The sequence below is a fragment of the Gopherus flavomarginatus genome, chromosome 2 (assembly GCF_025201925.1).
Source record: "Gopherus flavomarginatus isolate rGopFla2 chromosome 2, rGopFla2.mat.asm, whole genome shotgun sequence".
Classification (NCBI taxonomy): domain Eukaryota; kingdom Metazoa; phylum Chordata; order Testudines; family Testudinidae; genus Gopherus; species Gopherus flavomarginatus.
This window is the reverse complement of record NC_066618.1, coordinates 116,409,716-116,430,842: the sequence shown is the minus strand read 5'-3', so window position 1 is coordinate 116,430,842 and position 21,127 is coordinate 116,409,716. Positions and strand designations below refer to the sequence as shown.

The 21,127-nt window shown below is 41.7% G+C and overlaps 1 protein-coding gene across 1 annotated transcript; it reads left to right on the top strand.

Moving 5' to 3' along the window:
• Window positions 1–5,917: 5,917 nt before the first annotated feature.
• Window positions 5,918–20,399, top strand: CHMP5 (charged multivesicular body protein 5). The gene is made up of 8 exons (XM_050937817.1): window positions 5,918–6,080; window positions 9,678–9,782; window positions 11,385–11,431; window positions 13,364–13,457; window positions 13,539–13,610; window positions 15,185–15,293; window positions 18,613–18,725; window positions 19,254–20,399. The coding sequence occupies exons 1-8, from the start codon at window positions 6,012–6,014 to the stop codon at window positions 19,302–19,304; spliced, it is 660 nt and encodes a 219-aa protein (XP_050793774.1). The 5' UTR covers window positions 5,918–6,011; the 3' UTR covers window positions 19,305–20,399.
• The last annotated feature ends 728 nt before the right edge of the window (window positions 20,400–21,127 follow it).

The window sequence follows — 21,127 nt, the reverse complement described above, 5'->3', positions numbered from 1 at the left end:
CCTGATCTAGTAACACTGAGAAATCTAACCACACCCCCTCAATTGTGTGCCAAAACAACAAATGGCAGATATACATCCTCAGCTAAAGAGGTAGATACTTTTGTCAGTTGGAGCCTGATACCTTACCCAGTGCTTGGCTGAGGGGTAGCTAACAGACCTCGTTGGATTAGATGAAATGAAGACATAAGGCATATTGAACAAGATGAGACATTGCAGAACTGCATGTGATGGGTAAGTTCTATGGCCTCTATTACACAAGAGCTCAGACTATATCGGGTGGGCAAACTATGGCCCACGAACCTCATCCAGCCTGCGAGCCATTTTAAGTCAGCCCGCAAGCTCCTGCTGAGCACTCTGGCACTCCAGCCGGGGTGCTGGGGCAGGGGATGCACCATGCAGCTCCCAGAAGCCGCAGCATGAACCATGGCATGGTCCGGGTCCAGCTCCTAATCACTCCAATGGGAGCTGCAAGGGCGGTGCCTGCAGATGGGGCAGCATACAAAGCCACCTGGCCGTGCCTCTGTGTAGGAGCCAGAGAAGGGACATGCTATTACTGCTGGGAGCTGCTTGAGGTAAGCACTGCTCGGAGCATGCATCCCTGAGCCTCTCCCCATGCTCCAACCCGCTGCCCCAACCCTGATCCCCCTCCTGCTCTCCAAACAATGTGATCCCACCTGAAGCACCCTCCTGCACTCCAAACCTCTCATCCCCAGCCCCACCCTAGAGCCCACACCCCCAGCAGGAATCTGCACCCCTTCCTGCACTGCAACTCCAATTTTATGAGCATTCATGGCCCGCTATACAATTTCTATTCCCCAATGTGGCCCTCAGGCCAAAAGGTTTGCCCACCCCTGGACTAGATGATGACAATGGTCCATTCTGGTTTTGGAATCTATGAATCTACAGCACCCTCAGGTAGGAGAAATAATTGCCCACTGCCTCCCTTTAAGAATGCATGGCAAAGTAGGAATTGAGTCACAAAAAAGCAGCCCAGGCAAATCTTGCTATGGTCCACAGGTGGGTGACCAACTCGTGACCAACAGTATTGAAAGCAGTTGATAGATCTGATAATATCAGCACGTACACCCGATCTTCTTCAGCAGGAGCAGATCACTAGTGTGATCAGCATTCTGTAACCACATCTGGTACAGTAGAATCTGAGTTAGTAACACTGGAGTTACAAACTGATCAACTACACACCTCATTTGGAACCAGAAGTACACAGGCAGCAGCAGAGGGGGTAGGGGTTGGGGTAAGCAAATACAGTATAGTATTGTTAAAAATAAAAGGCAAGTTTAGAAAAAAAACATTTGACAACATAAGGCAATTGTGCTTATTTCATTTAAATTAAGATGGTTAAAAGCAGCATTTTTCTTCTGCATAGTAAAGTTTCAGAGCTGTATTAAGTCTATGTTCAGTTGTAAAGTTTTGAAAGTACTACCATAATGTTTTGTTCAGAGTTATGAACAACCTCCATTCCTGAGGTGTTTGTAACTCTGAGGTTCTACTGTATTCAGACTGACCAAGTTCCAGGAGATTTGAAACAACTGCACGCTCACAGTTGACTTGCCCTATCCTTTTCAATAATATTAACTAAAAATGAAAGGCTTGAAGTATTGCCTGTGTGTGTCTGTCAAAAGGTGGTTTCTTGAGTGGTGGCAAGACATGTTCTCCACTAAGTAGCCAGTTGGCCCTTCTTCAAGCAGGCACTGACAAGCTCTATCAACAGTGCCCAGTTTTTCTGGCAACTACAAATGTTCTTTTTAAGGTTTGTTACCCTGAGTTACTGATATCAACTCCATGTTAACATTTTTGCATAGGGATTTCTTAATGTTGTGAAATGTTTGTGTTGAAAGCCAAGGATCCAGGATGCCTTATAAAGCAGCTAGGCTTGCCAGAGCAGTGAGGCAGAGGGAAAAGAGAGGTGGAAACTGTGTGGAGCTTTGTATTGTTCCTAACTCAAAAGCCAACCTCACAGTCTGCACCATCCTATTTTCAATTTTGCCTCTGTACATGCCTTCTAAAGGCACCAGAGAACTTTCACTAAGGTCTTCAAAAACAATCATCAGGAACCATTGGCCTGATGCACAAACAGCTATTATCTCTACCAACTTAAAGAGCTCTGCCAGATTTGCCAGGAAAGATTTTTGTTCTTCGAACCATAACAATTTGGACCCCAAAATTGCTGTTCTAGGATTACTGCAGATCATCTGGTTCAAGGAGTTGTTTGGCTAACAGTCTACACCAATCCAAGCTCTCTTAAGCAGAGATTTTAGGCTCATGGAGCTAATAAGCTTTATTGTGACTAGAAATTCCAAACTTCAAGAAACTAGGTATTTGATTTAGTTTATGAACTCTGCCAGGCTGTCTTCAGAGCTTCCACGTTCTTTGAAATAAAACTGTTTGTTCATTTATTTTAATCTAGTTTGAAATCACCGTATCACAATTGTCTGAGCTATACGGCTCATGGAGCTTACAAAACTCTACTAATTATGCCCTTGATGCTCTTAAATTCCTTGAGCAAGAACCATGAGTATAAGAGTTTATAGCAGGTTATCTGGGTCCCCTAAGATCCTTGAATTAGAACTATTAGAACCGTGGAGTTCATGAGCTTTGCTGGGGGTTCTCTTTTAGATTCTAAATGCCTTCAACCAGTGAGCTTTACTTAAACATTTAGAGAGCGTTTTAGGATTCAAGTCAGTTTTAGAAACTGACACAAAATTTTAACTCCACCAATCTGGGAAAATACCATATGAAGTAGATTGCATCTATGTTTGGGCAGGGGGAGGGAGTGTCTAGATCAGGCTAAAAGTGACAGATCATTTTACTAAACATCATTAGTCTTATCCAAAAGGATATTTCACGGTCTCATATCTCAAATGTTTTATCCAATCAACATCAAAAATCTCCTGACCCCAAAACCCCTCTCTCTTGCCTATGATGTTTGTGTGGTGTTTTGTGGTTTTTTATTATGAAGTAACCTGCATGTTAGCAATGACATTTTCTTCAGAATAGTTGTTAATCTCCCCCCCCCGACCAATAATGAGCATTGTCCCAACACTTTGGATGTTCTCCCGCTGCATTAATTTGAGTGGGATATGGCAGTTCCCTAAAGAATAGTATCATAACTTTAGTCCCAGATTTGGACCTTAGCGTCCAAAATATGAGGGTTAGCATGAAAACCTCCAAGCTTAGTTACCAGCTTGGACCTGGTACTTCCTGCCACCACCCAAAAAATTAGAGTGTTTTGGGGCACTCTGGTCCCCCTGAAAAACCTTCCCTGGGACCCCAAGACCCAAATCCCTTGAGTCTCACAACAAAGGGAAATAATCCTTTTCCCCTTCCCCCCTCCAGGTGCTCCTGGAGAGATACACAGACACAAGCTCTGGGATCCAAACAGAGTGACTCCCCCTCTCCGTTCCCAGTCCTGGAAACAAAAGCACTTTCCTCTTCACCCAGAGGGAATGCAAAATCAGGCTAGCAAATCCAACACACACAGATCTCCCCCTGATTTCTTCCTCCCAACAATTCCCTGGTGAGTACAGACTCAATTTCCCTGAAATTTCCCAGTAACGAAAACTTCAACAGGTTTTAAAAGAAAGAAAAATACATACAAATGGTCTCTCTGTATTAAGGTGACAAAATACAGGGTTAATTGCTTAAAAGAAATATGAATAAACAGCCTTATTCAAAAAGAATACAAATCAAAGCACTCCAGCATTTATATTCATGCAAATACCAAAGAAAAGAAACCATATAACTTACTATCTGATCTCTTTGTCCTTACACTTAGAAACAGAAGATTAGAAAGCAGAAACTACTTCTCCAAAGCTCAGAGAAAGCAGGCAGACAGACAAAAGACCTCAGACACAAAATTCCCTCCACCCAAAGTTGAAAAAATCCGGTTTCCTGATTGGTCCTCTGGTCAGGTGCTTCAGGTGCAAGAGACATTAACCCTTAGCTATCTGTTTATGACAATAGAACATTGGCTTTTGACTATCCTACCAATCCCTGGATAGATCTTGAATTTACCAAAGTGGGATCCAGCACACTGAGATACTGTATTTGGTTGGGTTCATCATTGGCAAGGTACTGAGCCTCTTCAACTGTCAGGAGGGGTTGGCCCTATTCGCCTTAGAAGACGTACTGTTCTTAACTACAGCTACGTCTTAAAGTGGTGCTTGGTAGCATGGTTTCAGTGCCCATCATGGATATGTATTTTTTCCTTCAACTGTCTTTTAATCTCTTATATAGTCTTCTGTTCCAAACATACACAGCATGCCTGGCCAGTTAGAGATTATTTTAAGCACCAGTCTGAACAGACACGAAAATATGTTTTACCTTACCCCCCAAATCTTCAGTACTGTTTCCTGATATGGTCATAATACGATTTGGAAATGTGAATTGTGAATGCAAAGAGTTTTAAGTAGTTTTGAAAAATAGTACTAAATGGAGGGGAAAATTTTCTGTGCGAGGTAGAAGGGTATGAGGTGTTGTGCTATTGTCACATTTTAGCACTGGTTCCAGAAAAAAGAGACTGAGAAATTGTGAAGGTGGCATGACTTAGAAACAAATCAAATTTTTAAAGTAGATCATAACTTGGCTAGGATACCATAGTGTCTGAGCATCAGCCTGGGCAACTCTTGCAAATTAACTTAAAATTCTCATTTCAATTCAATATAAATGTATTGGCTTGATGAGGAACAGAATTTATCAGAAGTGGCCACAATCTGCCACTGATAAAGGTTTCACAGTGTGGGGTTGAACTCCTGTGTCCTTTTGTCATTAATGTCCAATCCTTGTCTGCTGTTAGTGTGATGCCATATGTAACCACTCTTTTGGACATAATGTTTTTCATTACTGCATTTTGATGATTTCTAATAATTTCTTATACTCCCCATTTTCAGATATAGGAGTAGAAAATGCCTGAATCTCAATTTTTGCTCTGTCCGTCCATGTTAGTTGCAGAGATGTGCCTCTGGGGGTTTAGACTAAGCTTTGTGTTATAGCCAGTGACCAGAGGGGGAAACTGGGATACTTGGGGATAGTTGACTTAATTAGAGTGAAAAAGGCAAAGCTAATTAAAGATAAGGTGAGTGAGGTAATATCTTTTATTGGACTAGCATCTGCTTGGGAGGCAAGCTTTCAAACTACACTGAGCTTTTCTTCAAGTAATGAATTAGCCTGCTGGTGTGACAGTTTGGGGCACTTCAGTGTTTTGGTTTGTTTTTTGCAGTGAGGGTCTGTTATTAGCACTCCCTGTACTAGGGTGCGGTTCTTTGCTCTGCTGCTCAAAGTCAGCAGAGTGAGTGATACTCCATTGACCTTTATCCTGCTTCCTGCTGCTAGCTGCAATTCTTGAATCCTTCCCACGTCCCTGTAGTGGGCAGGTTTGGCAGAAGGAAAGTGGCTGCCCACTTTGCTTAGGTGGTTACATCCCATGAGGGTCTTTAATGCCTGGAGCCTCCAGCCCCCGCCTGGAGCGCTGGGAACCCCAGGCCGGGAGAAGCGCTGCGCTGCTGAAGGCACCTCGCCCCCCTCCTTCAGGCCGCGCTCTCAGTTCCGCGACCCCCGCCCCTGCGTGAAGGGGGATTTCGCTCCCTCGGGGTGGAGGCCAAAGGTCGCGGCCTGCGCAGCGCACCGCGCTGGAAGGAACCGGTCGGGCCGGGGGCGGGTTGTTCCGTCCCCCCACCCCTCGGGGGCGCTGGCTGCGGCGGGGCCTTTGATTGGTGCCACTGTCCCCAGCTGCTGCTTTTAGCCCCGCCCCCACATCCAGGGCCAATGGCAGCTCACTCAGCTGGGCGGAAGAGCAGAGAGCGGCGCTTTCCTTCCTCACATCCGCCCTTATCCAGACGTGTCCCGCCCTCTGCCTTCGCGGATTGGCTGTCGGGTGAGGCGTCACTAGCGCCGGCGCAGAGCGAAGGGGGGGACGGCGAGACGGATCGTTTCCGGGTTGAGAGAGTCGCGGCCGACGCCGACGCTTGTGTCCGTTCCGCTCTGAGGCCGCCGCGATGAATCGATTCTTCGGGAAATCGAAGCCTAAAGTGCCGCCGCCGAACCTCACCGACTGTATCGGGACGGTGAGTGGGGGCTGGGCCAGCCGGGCGGGCACCGGCCGGGCCGCCCCTCCCCATCCCCCCGCCCCATCCCGTGTTCGGGTCTCCGAGGCGGCTCTGGCCTGGGTTAGCGGGGAAAATCTCCAGCCGGGTGCGCGCCCCACCCCCCGCCCCGGGCCTTTGTTGTTATCGGGAGCTGCGTGTGACACCCCCGGGACACACAATCCTTTCCCCACCCCCCGCCGTGAGCCTGCCGCACCCACACGGGAGCCACCGGAGAAACACTCCGCGACACTGGAGGGAGGGAGAGACACAGCTCCCCTCTCCCCACGGAGGGAGAGAGAGAGAGAGAGAGACACACCTATGGAGGGGAGGGGGCACCTCACACACACACACACCCGCCCACCCAAGACACACAAGCACAAGACAGGCACATAGTGATACCTATAGAGGAGAAGAGACCTCGACAAACGTGCCGCAACACCTGGAGAGAGAGACCCTCCCCTAGTCTATATTCACACTCCTGTGGACAGACACACTCTCAGCCCTGGACCCTTAATGTTTTCTCTGTTGTTACCGACTCTGTTCATCCTTCCAAGGGCTGTCACACACATCCCTCTCCTTTCTTTTCTTGTTCTCTCATAACTCTCCACTGCCTGCCAGTCCCAAACAGCACATTGTGGAAAAGCTGGACTGGGCCCAGCGGGAAGCCCACACCATGCTGTTCAAAGGGTGGCCAAGTCACATGAATACCATCTTCAGGCTGGTGAAGAATGATGGGATTGTTCTTAGCACAATCTCTGCCACTTGCTGCAAAACAGAGTAAAGGCATACAGAGATGTGATGGGCTTGTTTAATTGTCCTTTAAATACATACAAGTTGAGAAGTATTAATAGAGCATTCAAACATGTAATTGAGTGCCTGACTGCTATTGTAATGATGTTATTCTTGAAAGAAACCTTAAGCAGACATTTAGGAGATCAGACTACATGAAGTGGTGATCCTTTTGGCCATTAAAATATATGAAATGCAAAATTTGCTTTAGGGAGCATACCTCTTCTCTATATATTAAATAATTAAAAGATGAGGAAAAAGAATATGGTGCTTTGAGGTATTTAGCTAACTTCTTGGAAGATTTAAATTATGCAGCATTATAAAAACAAATAGACTTTTTAGCCCTTATGATGGCAATGAAACCTTCCAAATGTGAATCAGTTCTGTAGTAGTTTCAGTTCACAACTGTTTTTTGGAAACTGGAGACAGTGTGAAAACAATTCCTGTAAACAGACTGCCCCATTCATCTCAATGGGTTGTTACTTTTTCAACCTAATGATGGTCCTGTTAGGAACAGAATTTAGGTGTTCAACTGTGCCTAACAGGCAATTGCGTCAACTGTGTATGCACATCGGGTAATTGCATATGCTAGTAGGCAAATAAACAAACAGAAGAGATGATCATGGTTAGTGTCTGGGATAACTTTTCCTACTGAGTGATGCTCCTTGCAATTACTTTACTAACTAAAAGTGCTTGGCTAGATTTTCAGTGGTATGCTGTAGAATTATTCTTCAAACAGTAAATCTTCTCCAGTCTTGTAGACAATTCATTTGTGTAATAGGTTCAGTATTTAGTATGTACATAACAGATTCCATAATAAGGAAGGACATGATGTAGTGGCTTTTTAATTGGCCTCAATGTGTCAATATAGAGAGCAGTGTACAGCGATGAAGATAGTGTATACATTGTGAGGCTCTCAAAATTGCCTAGTTTAATGCATATAAATATTTAAATACTACATTATCAATTTTGGACACTCTTTACGCAATTTGATGGATAGTCAACTGCTGCTTCAATCCTTTTCACGTTTCTTTATTTACGTTTGTTCTTTTCTAGTTGCTGAGCAATGTATGACAACTAAACAGGTGTCTGTGGATAGACTATAAGGGTACAATTAGTGTCAGTGATTAAAATTTGTTAAGAGTTGATAGAGGGTAATTAAGCCTCACCTTTTTCAATATAAAAATAATTCCTAGTGCAGCGTAGACTACAAGTAATGCATAGTATAACAATCCTTACCAAGTTCAGTTATGCTAATATACTGATAAAAAGAATGCAGATTATTGGGGGAGGTAATTCAATTTTAAATTGGGTCAGAGTTCACCCTCAAAACAGTCACTGAAAATGTAAGGGTACTGTTCACCCTTTTCTTTTTCCTGACAGTTTATATTGGATTGTACATTGTTTTCTTATTATTTACGCCTGTTAGGTTGGTTGGTTTGTTTATTTATTTTCAGTAGAACAACAGAAATTAGTAGTTTACTTCAGACAAGTAGTCAGAATGCTTAGTTTGGGGTGCAAGAAAGCATAACTAGGATCTGAGATATGTCATGAGAAACAGAAGTTTAATATTTTGTTCTGGAATAAATGTTAGCTCTCACCATGGGCCTTTCATCTGGAGATAAAGGCAGTGCTTCTGTGCTTGTATCATTCGCTTGTACAGGAAAGAAAGTGGTTTAATAGTGAAACCCATTTCTCCTTTGTGTATGTTAACTGGGATTCTCCTTAGATTACGTGGAGAATCTTCTCCTACTTTGGACACACAAGCTTTTTTGTGTTTCAGTGGTTTAAACATAGAATTTAAAGACCCTGGTCTCAGAGGTTTAATTCCCAATACAGCCAGCTCAGTTCTTTGGAGGCAGTTAAACTGAGTTCCATGCACTCTGCAGTGTAGGAATCTTTCCAGCATCACCTTAAAACTGAAGTTCTGTCCTGTGTACATTAGATTCTATAGCATACATAATTAGATTAGGAGGGCCTGCCTCAGTGTCTTATTTAGTCATCCTGTTATCCAGAATGATGTGCGCTAGTTGTCCAAATAATAATTGTCCTCCCACCCTTGTGATAGTTGAATTAAAGGATAGATGGATGTTTGTGGAGAGCTTTAGGACCCTGTAATGGTTGTTGCAAGGCTCCATAAATGTACAATATTGTACAATTTATTTTCCTTTTATTAATAAAACAGCTGACATAGTGGAAAGCTTAAAGTAAATCTTTCAGTGCCAGCTATAACCAAGCATTTTGTCTCTAGTGTGGAGAGAGTGGATATCAATTGTTCTGCATAGAAAATGCCCCTGGCAATAGTATATTATCAATGTCCTCCTCCAAGCTGGCATATACTGTCTCTTTGTTTAGAAGAAAAAGGGTCTAACAGAAGGAAATGCACCAGAATTAACATGTTGACAGATTACCTATATTCAGATATTATGATACAAATTGAATTTGCAAATTTAATGTCATACCAGTGAGTAAAAATGTAGTATGATTGTGTGCCCCTCTCTAGTAATGATTCGAAGAATGAAAAGCATAGGTTTTCTTTGAGACATTTCTCTGAAAATATAAAGTCAATAAGAAAATCTGTTTTTTTAAATTAATGCTATTAGGAAGAATCTTTGCCACCTTTTGTCATCTAATTGTCCCTTCCAAAAACCTTTTGACTTTTTAAGTCTAGCTTGTATAATAGCAACTTTGTATGTGTGAACACATTTTACTTCAAGGACTACAAGTGCCTGGAAAAAATCTTGAGTGTTAGCAATGAATATTTTGTCTGTCTTCCTTGTACCAAAGGTGGATAGCAGAGCTGAGTCAATTGACAAGAAAATTAGTAGGCTCGATGCAGAACTGGTGAAGTATAAAGATCAGATGAAGAAAATGAGGGAGGGGCCTGCAAAGGTAAGAATACTATTTGGTGTACACATGAGAAGGTGAAGTGACTCACACTTTCAGTAATTCACATAGTGGAGCAATGTCATAACCAGTTCTCTAGGTTCTTAGAAGTATCATTGTAAGTGCTTCCTGCAATCTTGGGAGAGAGTAGGCTACCATAAAAACTTGTTTGTATTCTCAGCTATTACCGAGATCTGTGCCCTATCGGTTGCTAGTGTTGAAATAAAGTTCCATTTTCATAATGCTACTCTGTGTAAAACTAAAAAATTGGCTACAAAGTCAAATACTTTTATTATCTCCTTTCTATATCTACATCAGGTTATTAGAGATGGTAGGCTTGGTCAACCACTCTCTGGCCATCCAATCACACTGTGTTAAATTGTGTCTCCCTCTGCACTAAGCACACTCTCTCTTTTTTCTTAGCCCTGGTCTACGCTGGGGGGGAATCGATCTAAGTTACGTAGCTTTAGCTACGTGAATAAAGTAGCTGAAGTCGACAGACCTAGATCGACTTATCATGGTGTCTTCACCGCGGTGAGTCGGCTGCTGCCGCTCCCCGATCGACTCTGTTTGTGCCTCTCATGGTGATGGAGTACAGGAGTAGACAGGAGAGAGTTCGGGAGTCGATTTATCACATCTAGAATAGATGTGATAAATCGATTTCCCCACTGGATCCATCACTGCCCGCCGATTCGGCAGGTAGTGTAGACATACCCATAGTTGTCACAGATTTTACTAAATTGAACACCTAGCATGGGAAACATTAAAATGTCAGTAAAATGTTTAATGTCAACTTTGTCTTTTTTTTTTTTTTTTTTAAACTGAGAGATGCAAATGAGATCTCAGTGTGGTTAGGGGTAAGGATGAAAGTGGGACCAGTTTGCTTACTTTAAGGTTCTTTCAGGTAGAGCTTGCAAACCAGAATATGAACAGTGGTGTGGGGAGAGGACAAAGCAAGGAGAAAATGGAAGAACTTAGAAGTACAATCTGGGTATCCCTGTGAAATCAGTAGACTTCCTTGGGAGAAGGGAGTCTGTGTTCCTTTTCTTGCTTTCTCTCCCCCTGTGGCTCTATGAGGTCAAGTCTGCAGGGAAGAATGCTTGGTTCAGTTGTGTATGGAGGAGGTTCCAAATCTTTCAGGAATGGATGGGAGGAGGGGAACCCCATAAACTTGAGAAATGGGGCAAACACTTGAAGGGAGCAACTGTTAACAAAGTTCGGTTTGTTTTGAGTTGTAAAGTGAATGGAAATTCTTCATGCATGTAGTGAAATACTGATAGCACCTTACAAAGCATTATTTGGTTGATACTGACCGTTGAAATGTTTTTGAAAGGTAATGTCTTGAGAAATTTGCCATTTATCTGAGTGTATTCTGCTGTTTGGGTGTGTTTTTCCTTTATTTAAGCAGAAGTTATATGGGATTTCATTATTACCAACATATGTGTGTGTGCCTGTTTCAATACTTATAGGTATTCATTGTGACTGTTAGCTGTGTTTAACAGCTCTCACAATTTTAAAGGAAGGACCTCTCACAGTAAAAAAATTAATAGTGTAACCCAGAGCAATTACATTGTTTTTACTAACAACTGGCTGTCATGTCTCTTTCAGAATATGGTAAAACAGAAGGCTTTGAGAGTATTAAAGCAGAAGCGAATGTAAGTTTCAAACTTTTAGTCCTGGTTTAGTGAAATACTGTTTAAAGTTTTGGGAAGATTGGTACACCTGCCACTTCCTCTTCCATTTCTGTGCCATTTCTTGTGAGTATTCTTGCAAACAAATCATGGAAGAAATCGTAGTCAGCTGTTTATAAACATCCAGTTTTTGATCTTGAAGTATCAAAGCTAAAAAAATGTCAGTGTCAGCATGTCTGTGCGTTATTTGTATATAAATATGTTTGATATTTAATATACACACAATATTATATAATGTGCAGTACTGTTTTTGAATTAAAAAAAATGACTGGTAAATCCTGGTAAATCACTGAAGTTACACTTGATTTTCTCTATATAGAGAGATAAATTTCTGCTTTACATGCATGAATCAGCATCACAGTAAGTTCTTTGTATGCACAATTGATGGCTCCTTGGATCTCTCTGGTGTTCTTAACATTCCGGTTGGACCCAATCAGAGCGCTCTATGGGATGAGCTACATTCCTCCCATATTGCTGTGCCATTAGTAAGTACAGTGACTCCTTACTTAATGTTGTCGTGTCGCTAATCTACTAGAGAACTTTCTCATTTAAAGTTGTGCAGTGCTCCCTTATAACGTTGTTTGGCAGCTGCCTGCATTGTCCACTCCTTGTAGGAAGAGAAGCCCATTGGAGCTAGCTGGTGGGGGCTTGGAACCAGGGTGGGCTGGCAGCCCCCCATCAGCTCCCATAAGTTCCCTGTGCAGCAGCCGCCCAGCAGGCTGTCAATTGCTCAGCAGTTCAGGTGTCTCTCCCTCCCACTGCCATGTGCTGCTCCTGCCCTCTGCCTTGGAGCTGCTCCTGATTGCTGTGCAGGGGGTGGAGGGAAAGAGGGGTGCTGATGTCAGCGTGTCCCCCTGGCCCCTGCTCCTGTACCCAATCTCCACAGAGCCTGGGGGGTTGGGATGGGAACAGGGCTCAGGGTGGAAGCAGCTTGCTGGCAGAAGCTGCTGTCTCAACTTGCTTATCTACTTAAAGGCAGTGTAGTTAAAGTGAGGTCAGCTTACTTAAAGGGGCAATGCACATTTCTCTGTCTCTCTCTCACACACATCTTCCCCCCACACACTTTGGAAAGTGGAAGGAGTGGTGCACTCCAGTGGGATAGTGTGCATTCATCATCATCTTCCGTTTCTGCAGGGGATGTTTGCAGGTCTGTTGTGTCTCCTCCCTTCATTCGTGCTGCTTTGTAGAGCGTGAGGCTACATTAACAACAATTTGTTAACCCTTGAAGGCTCAGCCCAGTGCTGGTTCATATTTACCAGCAAGGCATTCCCTGGGAAATATCCCACTCTCCCACTCCACCACCTCAACCAAGCTTCACAATCATCATTGCCATATACAGTATTAAATTGTTTAAAACTTATACTGTGTATGTGATGTATGTCTTTTGTCTGGTGAAAAAATTCCCTGGAATCTAACCCCCACTATTTACGTTAATTTTTATGGGGAAATTCGATTCACTTAACATTTTGCTTAAAGTTGCATTTTTTAGGAATGTAACTACAACGTTAAGCGAGCAGTTACTGTAATGCCCTCATCCCAAATTTGTCAACAAACCTTTATATCACAACAAAGCGCACTATATAAGCCTGTGTAAACATGGGCATGCGTGGTTTCCAACCATCTAAGCAAAAGTTTAATTCTGTATTCAGAAATAGCTTTATCAGGTAACAGACATAAATACATAGTCATGTTCAATGGCCCCTAGAACAAAATTAAAATGACTGTTACTGAACACTGTTTACAAATAAGTAAAGAGCAAAGGTTGCCTTCTATTTTTGTTTCCAAGTTTGAAAAGTGCTGTTTCTCTCGGGTATCTTGTGAATTTCATTAGGGTTACTTACAAATTGTATGATATAAGGTAATGTTTTAAACACAGCATTTGTAATACTTTAATAGGTATGAACAACAGCGGGATAATCTGTCACAGCAGTCTTTTAATATGGAACAAGCCAATTACACCATCCAGTCACTGAAGGACACAAAGACAACGGTATCTGTATATTCATTTCAAGTTTGCTTTATTTGTAAATGCTGCAGTAGATACAAGCATCTTGTTTGACTCTTTTTCTAGGTTGATGCAATGAAACTGGGGGTGAAAGAAATGAAGAAGGCTTACAAGCAAGTCAAAATTGACCATATTGAGGTGAGCATTTGTACTGCTTACTACTAAACTATCCAAATATACTGTGAAAGTGCTCAATAGCGACTCTTACTGTGCACACAAAGTTTATTTGGAATCAAACATTCCTTGCCTAAACCAGAGAGAACAGTGAAAATGAGCTAATTGCTTCAGTCAGAAATGAGCAGCTCTACAGCTTTTATTAAAGATGAAACCGATCTGATTTTCTATACACTGCTAATCCTGATCATGTGGATTTTAATTCCTCTGACTGCTCAACCCAGCACTTGGTATTCAATTCATCTAACTGAGTTATCCAATGGAACTACCTCTCTGCTCCAGCCACTTTTTCCTCCCAAACTTTGATGAACTGCTCTAGTAATGTCCTCATCCCACTTTTGCTTCCTAATGTTCTTCCATGTTACCTTTTTCTTCCCTCCTTCCAAATCGTTTCACCATGTTCCCAACCTCTCCTCCTGGTACCTCCTGAAAAAACAATTCCAAGAGGTCTACAAGGCCTACTCTTTCCCTAAGAAGTTTTTTACTAAATAACTATGACTTTGCCCCAAAAATAAAAGTGCAAAGGTTAAAACACATTCTAAACGTGACTGCTACATCATCTTTTTGGTGTATTCTATCACCATTTCTTTGTTTATGCACAGTGTCTACATTGTAAGCCCTTTGGGGACAATGCTTGTTGTCTTACCTGTATAAGCATTTAGTGTAAGATATACACTAAAATCTGTATTTTTTTTTTTTTTTTAATTGACAGGCTTTATCATGGCACAACTCAAGCTAGTCCTCATTCTTTAGAACACCCACATAGGCTTCTGGCTTCCTCAAATTTCTGTACTTGAGGATGATTCTTTCCAGGCCTCCCAATTAGTGTTTTCATAAGTATTAGTTACAAAAATGGATATATCCTTAGCACTGAGCATAAATGTGTCTATGGCTTTCAATTTTGGGTCTTTTCTTCCTTGTCTATAAATTGTTAAAAACCCAAGTGTCTGAGCTGAAAATACTGATAAAACAAGAGTTTGATATACAATATTGTACTTGGAATTGTGGAAAAGACTTCATTGTCTTCTAGCTAGACAATCATCCTAATGTGGAACTACTTCCATCTTCTCAACTCTGTTTTTAAATATAATAATGCTTTGGATTGTCCCATACTGTCACTGGGCTGATCACTTTGTATATGACTTTTAATATCTGACCAGATGTAGCATTTTCTGTGGGAACAGCCATTCCCAAGTCTACTGGTTTTTAGTGTGTTTTAAATTCACTCTGGAAAAGTATAAAACAACCTGCTACGTTCAGAGATTTTGGTGCCAGTTCCCTTCCCTCTGTTCTAGTCCATTTATATTTTATTTTATTTTTAACCGCTGAGAACCCGGAGGATTACACCAAATGCATAATTAACACAATATTCTAGTTTTATAACAATTTCAAGCAGGATTTATGAATTAAAATGACTCAGCAGAGTAGCTTGTTCTGCAGCATTAGCTCCTGAATTACTTCTGAATTTCAGTGTATAGTTATAGTTGAATCAGCTTGTAACTGCAATTGGGGCAAGTTTAATTTTGTTACTGTTACAGGACATACAAGACCAATTGGAGGATATGATGGAAGAAGCCAGTGAAATCCAGGATGCACTGGGTCGTAGTTATGGAACACCAGAGATTGACGAAGATGATCTGGAAGCAGGTTAGTGAGTATAGGAAGATTCTGTGGTACTTTTAGTTTCTGTGGGAGCACAGTTTCTTAGTTTTTCTTCCCCTCCCCCTGCCCCAAGAAATTAGCAGATAGCTGATTATTTTGAACTCAGAAGTTGCACAGGCAAAAGCACAAGTTAATATATTAAATAACTGACACTTATAGAATTTTGTGGTTACTGAGGAAAAATCTTTTCTATGGGTTAATTCTAGTTTCTCTGTAGTGCTTTTATGTATCACTAATTGTCTTGTTAAGTAACATCCATTTGTTTGGCTCAGATATAGATAGATGTTGCTTCTTTATTGGAGCAGCTTCCCTCTCCCTCAGCTTTCTGAATAAGAATCCTCCCTGCATTGTCAGATATTGCTTAGTGCACAAACAATGCTCCACCATCCCTGTCTGGCCTGGGCTGCTGTTTGCATGTCCTCTTTGTTGTGAAGCCCCATAAGTTTTCCTTTTCATAGTATTTGATGGAGGCATTCTGTCAGTTGACCCTGTGATGGGATCCCCAGGATGCAGCCTGGGCATCCTCTCCTAAGTGATCAGTGAGGAGACATTCCTGTACTCCCACTATTCCTTCCCCAGTTTCCTCCTCTGCACCCCCTCAAGACACGTTTCTCTGTGCTCCCTAGGAAGGGGTCTGTCCCTTGTTCATCTGCAAAACTCTGCCAGCTAACAACTGGGACAGTTTCCTTAGCCATTGACAACACCTGTCCTCCGCCTGATTCAGCAGAAGGCAACATGCCCTCAGGAAAGAGCTAATCTCAGCCCCGCCAATACTTGGAAGCATGTGGCTTCTCTGTGTTAGAGTCATGGGAATCTTCACCCAACTCAGTGGTTTCTGAGATTCCCTGCCCCTTCTCTGGGCTCTCCTCTGGGACACATTTATCTATGCTCCCTAGAGCTGGGTCTATCTCTGGTTCAGCTGCAACCTGTTGGCAGCTAACAACCGGGACAGTTCTGTCCCTGGCAGGCATTACACCCCCATCCCATCCTGATGTGGTGTTGCCTCCAGCTGCAGTGCAGGAACTGGTCTCAACCAGCCTCTCACCTGGCCTCTCACCAGCCTTCTCCCTGCTGCAGAAGAATCAAGGAGACTCCCATTCTTTCAGCAGTTCCTGAGACCTTGCCCTTTCCCTTGGGGGTCCAGCATAAAACTCCCTTCTGCTGCAGGCAAATATTTTAACTGAGCTACACAGAAAAAATCATTACCAAGAATCAGGTTGACTAGGTGTTCCATTATCCACACAGTCAAAACACCTTCCAAACCTTCCCATGCCACCTGGATTTTAGCTAGTGATACAAGGAATCTGCTTTTGCCCACCCCCACAATCTCTTCCATTTGGCCAGGTAACATAATGGCCGTTTGGACTTCACACTGCTTAGCCAGAGAGATCTGGCCCCTTGTATCCCTCTGCCTCAAGCATTCCTTGCCATTAATTTGGACAACCCTGATATTCTATGACTCTGAACTCTCTTGGCATCAGGGATTTCATGCGGTGGTCAGATATTCAGCAATATCATCTGCCTCATTGTATGCAGGACATAAATGGTCCCAATTGTGGATTTTTGGTGTGATGGGGAATTGCGGGGGTTGGTGGGTTCTGGTTCAGCTTCTCTAGCAGGTCCACTTGGTGTTTCTGCTCCTTTTCTCTCTCTGCTTGCTTTTCCTTTATTTCCAGTTCTTTCAGTTCTAATATCTCTGGTTCTCCCTGTCCTTTTCTGTGGCCCAAAAAGCTCCAACTTTGCAATCACTTCACTGCTTTCAGTCATTTTCCTGCTTTTCTGTCCCTGCTTCCAAAACAGAAATTAACAAACCGGTAGCTTCCTCCTGACTGTCCTTAGCCAGTGCACTTAAAGCCTCACTTTAAAATCTTTACACCAATGTATGAAATGCAAATTTTGCTCGGTAGAACAAGCGGTGTATTTCACCCTAGTCGCTGCGCCATTGGGATTGGATCCCCCTGGAGTGCAGCCTGGGACTGTGGGATCACTGTGCCCCCTTAACTCTCTCTAGCCTGGGCTGTCTCTCATAATGCCTTGCTAGTACCAGCAGCAAACCCCTCCAGGTGCTGTTGTTGCTTAGCACAATTCCCCCACCAGCTAGATTGCATGAATTCTCCCAGAACCACTCATGAATCGCACAGGGAAAGGCACCAGCCAAATCCCTCCCAGCACTGTACCTCAGGAATAGAGCGTCTTGCACTGCTCAAGATGGGCAGTGTAAATGTATTAATTGGTTCACTACTTCATCAATGGAAAGTGGACATACCCCAGCCTTTGCAAAACCTGAGGAGATTTACCACACACTTCAGGCAGACTCACTGGTGAAGATAAACAGTAACACAAATTTATTGACTACAAAAGATAGATTTTAAGTGATATTAAGTGATAGGCAAAAAGTCAGTTAGTTACCAAAAGAAAATAAAATGTAAGCACGCAGTCTAAATTCTCAACCCTATTAGACTTGGCAACAACTAGACTAAGAAGTTTTTCCTCACCCCACTGGATATTTTAGTTCATAGTACACAGATTTCACCCTTGAAATCTGGGCCAGTCCCCTCAGTTGGAGTCTTCAGAGTGTCCTTGTTGCTTGCAGCGTAGGTGGGTGAAGGAGAAAGGCTAAGCATGAGATCCCTGTGTTTGATTTTTTTTTTATACCCTCAATCCATGTGCTTGAGAACACAAGTCCAGGCATGTCTGCGCACTGCTGAGTCTCCAGGCAAGGTTGAGCAATTCCCCCGGTGTGGTCTCATGCACATGGGTCATTGAATTGTAGCTCCCTTGCTGGACAATGGTTGTTGATGGGTTGATTGATACCCTGCCTGAGTGTTGGTTACTTTCCTTGCTGTTGCCTCTGGGGAGCTAATATCTGGCTGATTCCCCAATTTACATTGTTTTAGTGACAACCATACAACAAAATTATCATAACTTCATGTGCATTAATGGTATACATATAGGGATAGAAAAATGACTTTCAGATCATAACATTTCCCCTGATACCTTACAAGGCATGCTTTCTATGTAAGATTGTGATTGAATAAAAATGAGGAATATGGAGGTTACAGGGTGCTCCCCCAAGGTACAAAATGTCACAGCCCCTTTTGCGTGTTCCTCCAGCTGCCCTGTGGCATATCTGCCAGGGCAGATGCTCTGTTTTTGTTCTTAACACATCCTCCAGTAACTTTCTTTACGTGTGTTTTTTCTTTTCCTTGCCAAAGAAATCCCTTGCTTAATTTAACATCACCGTGATCGATTAGTCCTTCAGGCCTCGTGTAGCTGTAACATGTGTAATGTAATTCAATTTCAGAACTGGATGCCTTAGGTGATGAGCTTTTAGTTGATGAGGACAGTTCCTATTTAGATGAAGCTGCATCTGCTCCAGCAATTCCAGAAGGCACTCCTACTGACGCAAAAAACAAGGTGAGCCTTTTCCCCTTTCATTTAATAAATGTACAGTAAAATGTGTTTTAATCAGTCACTTATGAAACCGATAAAGCTGTTGCTTAATAGAAAGCCTTAAAGGTGGAGCAGAATTGTGCATAGCATGTTTAGAGATGCTTAGGATAGTCTCTTGTATAGATTTCACTTGTATGCTTTGGGAGGCCAACTTTACTGTACAAACTATTTCCCCATAAGGTACTGAGTGTAGTTAGTTGAAAGGGCTGTCATAGTGTACTTAGCATTTTTACATGTTTTTTTCAAGCAGATCTAAACCAGCATTTCCGATGCTTTTCCAACTCTTTTCACATGGCTTTTGTATGTAAGCATATGTCATTTGTCGTCAGATTGATGTTCAATTTTCACTTTTTTGACTATAATAAAATCGATGAGTGAGGTCGGCTAGAGAAAATACTGATGCTCCTATTTGGTCTTGTAACTCCAAACTATAAAGTAATCTTAAAGGTTGTATACCTAATAGATTAAACTATATCTTTTTTTTCCCCATAGGATGGTGTATTGGTGGATGAATTTGGACTGCCACAGATCCCTGCTACATAAACATGCATTTTTAGAGCACATTGGAAATGGCAAGTTACTTCTTACAAATCAAATTAGCAAAACATTTTTTGAAATCCTGGAAAACTTGCCTTTTCAGTAAAACCTTAATATCACTACATCTTAAAATGCAATATGAATGGCTGGTGGTATTTCCTTTCTTGGAAGAAAGTTGATATACTACTGACTTGTCTATTAGAGGAGAGAAATTGGCACAATTTCCTTCAGTGGATGCATTCCGTCTACTACATTTTGATTATCCAGTATTTTATGGAAGAAGTAGTGTATGAAAAATAGTGGTGGCTGTTAATAGTTGAGCTTTATCTTGATTTGATTTGTAATATATTTCTGTTTTCTGAAACAAACTAAGACTGGCTGCTTACCTTCTGTAAGATAGCTTTCTTATTACTTACTGTACTGATTTAATAACATGGATGCATTTTTAAGAATACTTCAGTTCTGAGACTTGATATGTATTTGTAACTCTTAATTACAGCTGTAACAAATAAATATATACAAAGGTTATCTTTAACCTTATGTATTCCATTTTGACATAAAAGTTTATACCATAGAGTAGTTTATCCTCTTGTGTGGTGTTTTTGGTAGCAGTTTTAACCTGTCCCTTGTTTTCATCAGTGTCATTCAGCATTTGAGCATAGGCCTTCCCTTAACATGCTTGGTCTAAAGCTGGAGGTTGGTCATGATCCTCAAATTTCTCCACTCTTTCATATATCTTACTTTTAGAATTCCAAAATAACATTTCTGTAAGACCATTGCTACTGCTGTGCTTCTCTTCTTGTCATGAGTTGGGGCATTACAGCTTTCTCTGACCACTATTGCTCTGTAGATTGTCTAGCAAAAAGTGGTTATAGAACAAATGACCCTCTCACTTTCTTTGGATCCACTGGCCAGAAGAGAGAGTACTCTCAAACTCAAATCTCTTTTAGTGAAGATTGTATTGCCAAGCCTTGTAGCAGACTCTTTCAGAAGTCTATGGCCCAGATAGTTTTCCATTTTTATCAGGAATGAAATATACAAATGTTTGTTGTACAGAAACTGAAATTTATTTATGCTTAATAAAGATATTTTTCCAACATACATTTTAAGAACACATCCCTCCTTAATTGTAATCGGCAGTTTGGTTAGAAAAAGTAAACGTATTCATATGTAATCAAAAATACAAAATAGTTTACCTTTAACCTTAGTTCTTGCTAGTAAGTTTTCCTTCAGCTAAAGAATCAAGACATCATAATAATAATAATAATAATAAGCCTTAGAACTGTTAACTGGCTGGGAACAGAGAACCCTCAATTAGTAAACTTGTACATTAGAGAAGTGTTGCCTGGAATAGTCTACACATGTGACATTTTCTTCCCATAAGAGAAACTGAAGGCAAAGAATAGAATTAGTTGCAGTACACATACCCTTCCTAAATCTAAGTGGTGATGAACATAGCTAAGTACTGTACCAAGTATAAAGCAGAACTTTTTAAATTGTCAGATTTCAAAATCTGTTTAAAATAACATAGATGGAAACTGGATTTTAGATCAAATTGTTTTGGGCATGTATACAACATTTTATGTAAATCATCTTTTGTTAATTTAATCTAAAGAAATGTAAATAAAACGTATTACAGGATTGATATTTTTAAGCTATTCAGTGTGGAATCAAATATTTTACACAGATTGTGAAGTGACAACAAAAATTAGATCTCTTTAGGATCACTATCAATCTGTATTCCCGTTGCATTAGTTGTTGGCTAACTCCAGTTTACTGTGTATGAGACGCCAGTACTGTCTGGCCAGGGGAAGCAAATAGTTCCATAG